General features: G+C 54.9%; 1 protein-coding gene across 1 annotated transcript in view; it reads right to left on the reverse strand.

The window, feature by feature from the left end:
* The window catches only part of fam133b (family with sequence similarity 133 member B), a 155,610-nt gene extending 149,186 nt beyond the window's left edge, over positions 1 to 6,424 (reverse strand). Inside the window, exon 1 of the mRNA XM_085988506.1 lies at positions 6,249 to 6,424. Coding sequence (XP_085844632.1) covers positions 6,249 to 6,272 — 24 coding nt within the window. The 5' untranslated portion in view covers positions 6,273 to 6,424. The remainder of the gene's footprint in view (positions 1 to 6,248) is intronic.
* Between the last annotated feature and the right edge of the window lie 3,539 nt (positions 6,425 to 9,963).

Genomic DNA, 9,963 nt, shown 5'->3' on the forward strand with positions numbered 1-9,963 from the left:
TAATCTCGCCTCATAATCTAACCCGTGCAGCCCTAGTAACATTCTGGTGAATGTGCGCTGCACTCCTTCCAAGGCCAATGTATCCTTTCTAAGCTGCCGGACCCAGAACGGTACACAGTACTCCAGATGTGGTCTAACCAGGGCTTTGTATAGCTGTAGCAAAACTTCCTCCCTTTTATAATGTGGTAAACCACTGTTTGTATTCCACTGTGTACATGCCTGGACATGCCTCGGCTGACTCCTCCCACAAGTCCTAGTATAAAGGTGACTGCTCCCCAGCCCTTTGTATTTCTGGACCGGTCGACCACTCGAGGCAGATCTTCATTCTTTTGTTAATAAAAGCCTTTAGTTACTCTCTTAACTCTCAGTCTTTTATGAGTAATTGATAGCGCATCAATTTTATTAACAAAATTTTTATAATGGAGAAGATCCTCACACCAGCATGCCTGGACTTAGATCATCGGGAGGCGGACTCATCCACCAAGTTTACTCACTGGCTTAAGTGTTTAGAAAAATTCCTGACCGCCTCCGCAGCAATCAAATCGGACGAGGACAAACTGGATGTCCTGACCTCCAAAGTGAACCACCGAGTGTACTCGGTCATCCAAGACGCGACCTCGTACGCGGACGCTATCAAGCTCCTCAAGGACCAGTACACGCGCCCAGTGAACGAAGTGTACGCCAGGCACCTTCTGGGGAGTCGTAAACAACAACCTGGGGAATCGACCGTGGAATACCTTCAGGCACTGTCTGTGCTTGGCCGGGCCTGTGGTTGTAAGGATGTAAAGGCCGCCGTGTACACAGAGGAACTTATCCGGGACGCTTTTGTAGCGGGCCACAGATCCAATTACACCCGACAGCGACTGTTGGAGCAGAGTGACCTCGACCTCAACAAGGCCTCTGAACTCGCACTATCATTGGATGCAGCCTACCGGGGCATGGATGCCTACTCCTCTGCACCGTGGACGCCGCGGGGAATGACAGCCTGGGACACGGTAGGACCGCCTCATAGCGCCGTGCCACCCCAGCCACACCCCAGCAGTGTCCCAAGGCCAGACAGCAGTGCCCCAAGGCCAGAAATGCTACTTCTGTGGCCAGGCAAAACACCCCAGAGTGCGCTGCCCGGCGAAAAATGCGATCTGCTCGGGCTGCGGGAAGAAGGGACACTACACTAACGTCTGCAGGGCCAAAGCCACCCCAAACCCCAGCAGCGCCGCGTGTGGGCCATGCGGGCCGCCATCTTGGGCCTCCCCGGCCATGTGCGAACCACCGGTACAGCAGCCATTTTGGACGCCTCCAGCCACACGGGGATCATGGACGCCGCCATCTTGGACGACAGCCGGAACGCAGCAGGCCCCCAACACCACCTCATCTGATACCCGCAGCGACACACCGACCCCTACGCTGGCATCCGTTACACTGGACCAAGCGAGACCGCACCAGCTGGCCAGTTCCACAATGGACATTAAGGTAAATGGCCACGATACAATCTGCCTTTTTGACTCTGGGAGCACGGAGAGATTCATCCACCCCGACACGGTGCGGCGTTGCTCTCTCCCAGTCCTGCCTGCGCACCAGCGGATTTCTATGGCCTCCGAGTCCCAGTCGGCGGACATCGGCGGCTACTGCGTAGTGACACTCGTAGTAGACGGGACCGTGTACGATCATTTTAAACTTCTGGTCCTGCCCGACCTCTGCGCTGCCGTCCTGCTGGGGTTAGATTTTCAGTGCCACCTTAAAAGTGTTACGATGGCGTACGGTGGACCCCTACCCCCACTCACAGTCCGCAGCCAGCAGCTCCCAAATTGCCTGCCGCGCACCAGGTGCAACCTCTCCACACTCAGAGTCACCCCCCCCCCCACTGTTTGCTAACCTCACCCCCGACTGTAAGCCCATCGCCACAAAGAGCAGGCGATACAGTGCCGGGGACAGGGTTTTCATTAAAACCGAAGTGGAGCAGCTCCTGAAGGAAGGGATTATTGAGGGCAGCACCATCCCCTGGCGAGCCCAGGTTGTGGTCGCTAAGACCGGCGAGAAGCAGCGCTTGGTCATCGACTACAGCCAGACAATAAATCGCTACACCCTGCTGGACGCCTACCCACTCCCCCGCATAGCTGATATGGTCAACCAGATCGCGCAGTACCGCGTCTTCTCGACCATTGACCTGAAATCAGCGTACCACCAGCTCCCTATCCGCCCTGAGGACCGCCAGTATACTGCCTTTGAGGCAAACGGCCGCCTCTACCACTTCCTTAGGGTTCCCTTTGGCGTCACCAACGGGATCTCCGTCTTCCAAAGGGAGATGGACCGGATGGTAGATCAAAATGCGTTGCAGGCCACTTTCCCATATCTGGACAATGTGACCATCTGCGGCCGTGACTTGCAGGACCATGACGCAAACCTCGAAAAATTCCTCCGCACCGCCCAACTCCTGAACCTGACATATAACAAGGAGAAGTGCATATTCCGCCTCGCCATCCTTGGCTGTGTTGTGGAACACGGAGTCATCGGCCCCGACCCCGACCGGATGCGTCCCCTTATGGAACTCCCACTGCCCCACTGCCTCAAGGCCCTGAAGAGGTGCCTAGGGTTTTTCTCCTATTATGCCCAGTGGGTCCCCTACTATGCGGACAAGGCCCATCCGCTGATCAAGTCCACCTCTTTTCCCTTGACGGCAGAGGCCCGCTTAGCCTTCCACCGTATCAAGGAAGACATTGCCAAAGCCACCATGCACGCAGTGGACGAATCCATCCCCTTCCAGGTGGAAAGCGACGCGTCCGACTTTGCCCTGGCCGCTACCCTCAATCAGGCGGGGAGACCCGTGGCCTTCTTTTCACGAACCCTCCAAGGCCCGGAGACCAGACACTCCGCTGTTGAGAAGGAGGCCCAGGCGATTGTGGAGGCTGTGCGTCATTGGAGGCACTACCTGGCCGGAAAACGATTTACCCTGCTCACTGACCAACGTTCCGTTGCTTTCATGTTTAACAACAAGCAGAGGGGCAAAATCAAAAATGACAAGATCTTGAGGTGGAGAATCGAACTTTCCACCTACAATTACGAGATCTAGTACCGGCCCGGGAAGCTCAATGAACCCCCGGATGCGCTATCGCGTGGCACCTGCGCCAGCGCGCAGATCGATAGACTGCGGGCCCTCCACAATGACCTCTGCCACCCGGGGGTCACCAGGTTCTTCCACTTCATCAAGGCCCGCAACCTGCCTTACTCTATTGAGGAGGTCAGGACCATGACCAGGAACTGCCAAGTCTGCGCTGAGTGCAAACCGCACTTTTATAGACCAGACAGGGCCCACCTGATAAAAGCCACTCGCCCCTTCGAGCGCCTGAGCGTTGATTTTAAAGGGCCTCTCCCCTCCTCCGACCGCAATGTGTACTTCCTCAATATTATTGATGAGTACTCCCATTTCCCATTCGCCATCCCCTGCCCGGACATGACCAGTGCCACGGTCATTAAATGTCTGAACGACCTCTTCACCCTGTTCGGTTTCCCCAGCTATATCCATAGCGACCGGAGCTCATCGTTTATGAGCGACGAACTCCGTCAGTACCTGCTAACTAGGGGTATTGCCACAAGCAGGACCACCAGTTACAACCCCCCGGGGAACGGACAGGTGGAAAGAGAAAATGCGACAGTTTGGAAGGCCGCCCTGCTAGCCTTAAAGTCTAGGGGCCTTCCAACCTCCCGCTGGCAGGATGTGCTCCCCGATGCGCTCCACTCTATTCGGTCACTGCTCTGCACTGCCACTAACGCCACCCCTCATGAGAAAATGTTTGTCTTCCCAAGGAAGTCCACATCGGGGACATCGCTACCGCCATGGCTGACGTCCCCAGGGCCGGTCCTACTGAGAAGGCACGTGAGGACCCATAAAACAGACCCCCTGGTCGAGAGGGTCGACCTCCTCCACGCCAACCCCCAGTATGCTTACATTGCTTACCCGGACGGGCGGGAGGACACAGTCTCCATAAGAGACCTTGCACCCTCGGGGGCCGCAGTAACCCACTACTCACTACCACCCCCCCCCAACGATCCGATATCCAGCCCCAGCAGACGGCAGGCCTGGGCCCCGCGACCCGCTCGACATCTACGAGGACGACACGCCTGTGCCACAGCCCACGCAGGACTCGACGCCGGAAGCTCCACTACCCCTGCCGTCGCCACGCCGATCACAGCGGCAGACAAGACCTCCGGAGAGACTCCAATACACTAACTTTTAATACACTTCACCCCGCCAGACTCAATTTTAAACAAGGGGTGAATGTGGTAAACCACTGTTTGTATTCCACTGTGTACATGCCTGGACATGCCTCGGCTGACTCCTCCCACAAGTCCTAGTATAAAGGTGACTGCTCCCCAGCCCTTTGTATTTCTGGACCGGTCGACCACTCGAGGCAGACCTTCATTCTTTTGTTAATAAAAGCCTTTAGTTACTCTCTTAACTCTCAGTCTTTTATGAGTAATTGATAGCGCATCATATATTCTAACCCTCTAGTTATAAAGGCTAACATTCCATTAGCCTTTTTGATTATTTTTTTGTACCCAACTACTACATTTTAGTGAAGTGTACATGGACTCCCACATCGCTTTGGACCTCCAATGTTTCTAGCTTTTCACCATTTAAATAATACTCGGACCTATCCATTTTTGGTCCAAAATGGATGACCTCACACTTAACTGCGTTGAAATCCATCTGCCACAGTTTTGCCCACTCACTTAATCTATCAAATTCTCTGTCATTTTATGCTCCAGTCTACACTCCTCACTATGCCACCAATCTTTTTGTCATCAGCAAACTTGGATATATGAATCTCTATTGCGTTATACAAGTCATTAATAGTGAATAGTTGAGGCCCCAGCACAGATTCTTGTGGGACACCACTAGTCACTTCCTCACAATTTGACTCCATACCCATTATCCCTACTCTCTGTCTTCTACCACTTACCAATCTCCTAACCAGGTCAATAATTTGCCTTTAATTCCATGAGCTTAATTTTAAGTCTCTTATATGGAACCTTATAAAATGCCTTCCAGAAGTCCATATAAACTACATCTATAGACATTTCCCTGTCTCCTACTTTAGTTACTTCCTCAAAAGTTCAATCTTTAGTACCATTATTTTTTCTAATAGTTTTCTTGCTTACGTTAACTTTATTGAGCTCCAGTCCTTGATTCATTATTAGTTTCCCTGGAATGTCAAGTATATGAACATAAGAAATAGGAGTAGGAGTAGGCCATTCAGCCCTTTGAGTCTGCTCTGCCATTCAATCAGATCTTCTACCTCAACTCCACCTTCCCGCAATATCCTCATATCCCTTTATTCCCTTAATATACAAAAATCTATCGATCTCTGTCTTGAATATACTCAACGGCTGAGCATCCACAGCCCTCTAGGGTAGAGAATTCCAAAGATTCACCACCCTTTGAGTAAAGAAATTTCTCATCTCAGTCCTAAATGGCCGACCCCTTATTCTGAGACTGTGACCCATAGAACATAGAAAAATAGGAGCAGGAGTAGGCCATTCGGCCCTTCGAGCCTGCTCCGCCATTCAATATGATCATGGCTGATCCTTTATCTGAATACCATATTCCCACTCCCCCCCCATACCCCTTGATGCCTTTTGCGTCTAGAAATCTATCTATCTCCTTCTTAAATATATTCAGTGACTTGGCCTCCACAGCCTTCTGTGGTAGAGAATGCCTCTGAGTGAAGAAACTTCTCCTCATCTCAGTCTTAAATGTCCTACCCCGTATCCTGAGACTGTGACCCTCGTTCTAGACCCCCCCAGCCAGGGGAAACATCCTCACTGAATCTACCCCGTCAATCCCCCTTAACAATTTTATATGTTTCAATGAGATTACCTCATTCTTCTATACTCTACTATGAAACATAGGCCTAATCTACTCAGTCTCTCCTCATTGGACAATCCTGGCGCTGCAGACTGACACAAAGTAATTATTCAACAAGTCTGCAATTTCCTTATTTACAATATTGCCCGCATCTGTCTTTACAGGGCCCACGTTACCCTTGACTACTCTGGCGAGCTCCAGCAGGGAGCGGCTCCCATCGGGCCTAGGCAGCCGCAGCACCCCTCAGTCAGCACTCCCTTCACCGGGCTGTGGTAATGAAGCGCGGAGGCCGGCTCCAGTTAGTTGATCCAAGGTTCGGCTTTAGGCCCCAGAAGGCCAAACCTCAAGGCTGGGTGGGGTTTGGGTCCCCGCGGCCGGTACTCACCACTCGGTTGTCCCGTTTCCCCATGGCTTCTCCCCTACAAACGGTTTCCGGCCCTTTAGAACCAGCCCTGCTTACTCCTGCGCGTATTGGCCGCCTCTCCAGCAAGGGGAGCCACCTGCGCGTATTGGCCGCCTCTCCAGCAAGGGGAGCCACCCGCCCCCAGCGCGCCTGCGCGTATTGGCCGCCTCCCCAGCAAGGGGAGCCGCCCGCCCCCAGCGCGCCTGCGCGTATTGGCCGCCTCGCCAGCAAGGGGAGCCGCCCGCCCCCAGCATGACGTCACTGCGACCCCCACATGTACCAAAACCTGTGGAGCGGCGTTCGCCGGAGGAACGGGGCCTGGACAACAAAGGCGCAGGGAATTAGGGCCTGTGCTCCGGGGAGCGGGAGATTAGGGTCTGGGCGTCGGATGGCCGGGGAATGGGGCCTAGGCACTAAAGGCCGGGGAATAGGGCCTGTACTCCGGGGAGCGGGAGATTAGGGTCTGGGCGTCGGATGGCCGGGGAATGGGGCCGGGGAATAGGGCCTGTGCACCGGGGAGCGGGAGATTAGGGTCTGGGCGTCGGATGGCCGGGGAATGGGGCCTGGGCAGCGGAGGGAGGCCGGAGGGTGGGAGAATGGGACCTGGACACCAGAGGCCCGTAGGGCTGGGGCGTGGGTGCTGGAGAGCGGGGAAGCAAGGCCTGGAGATCAGGGCTTTGGCACCAGAGGCTCAGGGGACAGCGCTTGGGCACTGGAAGGTTGGAGATTGGGGCCTTTGATCCAGAGGGTGGTGCTGGTGCCTGGGCACCAGGGAGAGGGGAAGTGGGGCCTGGGTGAGCCGGGTTTGGGCACAGGTGACGATAGCAAAATACTGCGGATGCTGGAAATCCGAAATAACAACAGAAAATGCTGGAAATCCGAAATAATAACAGAAAATGCTGGAAAAACTCAGCAGGCCAGGCAACATCTGTGGAGAGAGAAATAGAGTCAATGTTTCAGGTCGAAACCCTTCATCAGGACTAAGAAAACACAGGAAATGAAACAGATTAAAAGGCCAGTTTGGGGGCTGGGAAATGGGGATGAAAGAACAAAAGAGAAGTGAAGAGACATTAAGAGGTATTCAAAACGAGACGAGATGGTGATAGGACTAGTAAAGAGACAAAAGACGGCTCTAGATGAGGTGTGAAATGCGCTGGCAGAATGAGAGACAGCTGCCATGTGGGAGAGAAAAAAGGTGTGGATAAAAAATATATGTAAAAAAATGTAATCGGGGCCGAGGTTATGATCTGAAATTGTTGAACTCGATATTGAGTCCGGAAGGTTGTAAAGTTCCTCAAGCTTATGCTGGGTTTTGAGTTGGGTTTGGGCACAGGTTTGGGTTTGGACTTTAGCAAGGCTTTTGATAAGGTTCCACATGGCAGACTGGTCACGAAGTTAAAAGCCCATGGGATTCAGCGCAAAGTGTCAAGTTGGATTCAAAACTGGCTCGGGGACAGGAAGCAGAGGGTAATGGTTGATGGGTGTTTTTGTGATTGGAAGGCTGTTTCCAGTGGGGTTCCGCAGGGCTCCGTACTAGGTCCCTTGCTTTTTTGTGGTATATATCAATGATCTTGACTTGAATATAGGGGGTATGATTAAGAAGTTTGCAGATGATACTAAAATCGCCTGTGTGGTTGATACTGAAGAAGGAAGCTGTAGACTGCAGGAAAATGTCAATAAATTGGTCAGGTGGGCAGAACAGTGGCAAATGGAATTCAATCCGGAGAAGTGTGAGGTAATGCATTTGGGGAGGGCTAACAAGGAAAGGGAATACACATTAAATGGTCGGACACTGAGTAGCGTAGAGGAACAAAGGGACCTTGGAGTGCATGTCCACACATCCTTGAAGGTAGCAGGCCAAGTAGATAAGGTGGTTAAGAAGGCATATGGAATGCTTGCCTTTATTAGCCGTGGCCTAGAATACAAGAGCAGGGGGGTTATGCTTCAACTGTATAAAACACTAGTTAGGCCTCAGCTAGAGTACTGTGTGCAGTTCTAGTCACCACATTACAGGAAAGATGTGATTGCACTAGAGAGGGTACAGTGGAGGTTTACAAGGATGTTGCCGGGAGTAGAGAATCTTAGCTATGAGGAAAGACCGGATAGGCTGGGTCTGTTTTCCTTGGAACAGAGGAGGCTGAGGGGAGACCTTATTGAGGTGTATAAAATTATGAGGGGCATAGATAAAGTGGATAGAAAGGACCTATTTCCCTTAGCAGAGGTGTCAAAAACCAGGGGGGCACAGATTTAAAGTAATTGGGGGGAGGTTTAGAGGGGATTTGAGGGGAAATTTCTTCACCCAGAGGGTTGTAGGGGTCTGGAACTCACTGCCTGAAAGGGTGGCAGAGGCAGGAACCCTAACCACATTTAAAAAGTACTTGGGTGTGCACTTGGGATGCTGTAACCTGCAGGGCTACGGACCAAGAGCTGAGAAGTGGGATTAGACTGGATAGCTCTTTGTTGGCCGGCGCGGACACGATGGGCCGAAATGGCCTCCTTCCGGGCTGTAACTTTCTATCATTCTACAAGGGCGGGGTCTGGGCGGTGGGGAAGCGGGGCACTGGAGAGCGGGGCCCGGGCACTTTGGGAGCGTGGACTGGGCACCGGGGAGTGGGGGAGCAGAGCCTGGGCACTGGAGGCCTGGGGAGTGGGGCCAGGGCACCGGAAGGGCGGTGGAGCAGTACCTCGGCACCGGAGGGTGGAGGGAGCGGTGCCTGGATACCAAAGGCCTGTAGGGCGGGGCCTGGGCATCGGAGGGTGGGGCCCGGGCACCTTGGGAGCATGGACTAAGTAGCGGGGCATGGATGCCAGAGGGCGGGGCTAGGGCACTGTAGCCCAGGGCCTGGGCACCAGAGGCCAGGGGAGCGGGGCCTGGGCACCAGGGGGTGGGGGAGTGGTGCCTGGGCACTGGAGAGTGGGGCCTGGGCACCGGAGGGTGGGGGAGGGGGGCTTGGGCACCGGAGGGTGGGGGAGGGGGTTTGGGCACCAGCGGGTGAAGGAGTGGGGCCTGGGCATTGGAGGGTGGGGAGTGGGGCCTGGGCATTGGAGGGAGGGTGGAGCGAGGCCTCGGAGCAGGACACAGGAGAGCGGGGCCTGGGCACTGGAGGGTGGGGAGCGGGGCTTGGGCACCATTTTGTGGGGGAGCGGGGCCTGGACGCCGGGGACTGTGCAGTGGGGCCTGGAGGACGGGGCAAAGTCCCAGGGAATGGGGCTTTGGCACCAGAGGCTCGGAGCAGGATTCGGGTGAGTTGGGCCTGTGCACCGGAAGGCGGGGCCTGAGTACCGGAGGTTGTGGGAACAGGGCCTGGGCACCAAAGGCCCATAGGGCAGGGCCTGGGTGCCGGAGGGCCAGGGAGTGGGACCTGAGCACCGGGGGTCAGGTCCTGGCACCAGTGGGTGGGGGGCTTGCGCCTGGGCACTGGAGGACAGGAAGCAGGACCTCGTCACTGGAAGCCTGGAGAGCGGGACTTGGGCACTAGTGGGCAGGGGAGGGGGGCCTGGGCACCTGAGACCCGGGCACAGGGGGTCGGGGCCCGGGCGCCTTGGGAGTGTGGACTGGGCACCGGGGACTGGGTAGCGGGGCGTGGACACCAGAGGGCGGGGCTAGGGCACCGGAGCCCAGGGCCTGGGCACCAGAGGCCGGGGGAGCAGGGCCTCGGCATCCGACAGCGGGGAGCAGGACCTGGGCACCGGAAGC

The sequence above is a fragment of the Somniosus microcephalus genome, chromosome 5, assembly GCF_052327205.1.
Source record: "Somniosus microcephalus isolate GS21.2 chromosome 5, FLI_Smic_1.0, whole genome shotgun sequence".
Lineage (NCBI taxonomy): Eukaryota > Metazoa > Chordata > Chondrichthyes > Squaliformes > Somniosidae > Somniosus > Somniosus microcephalus.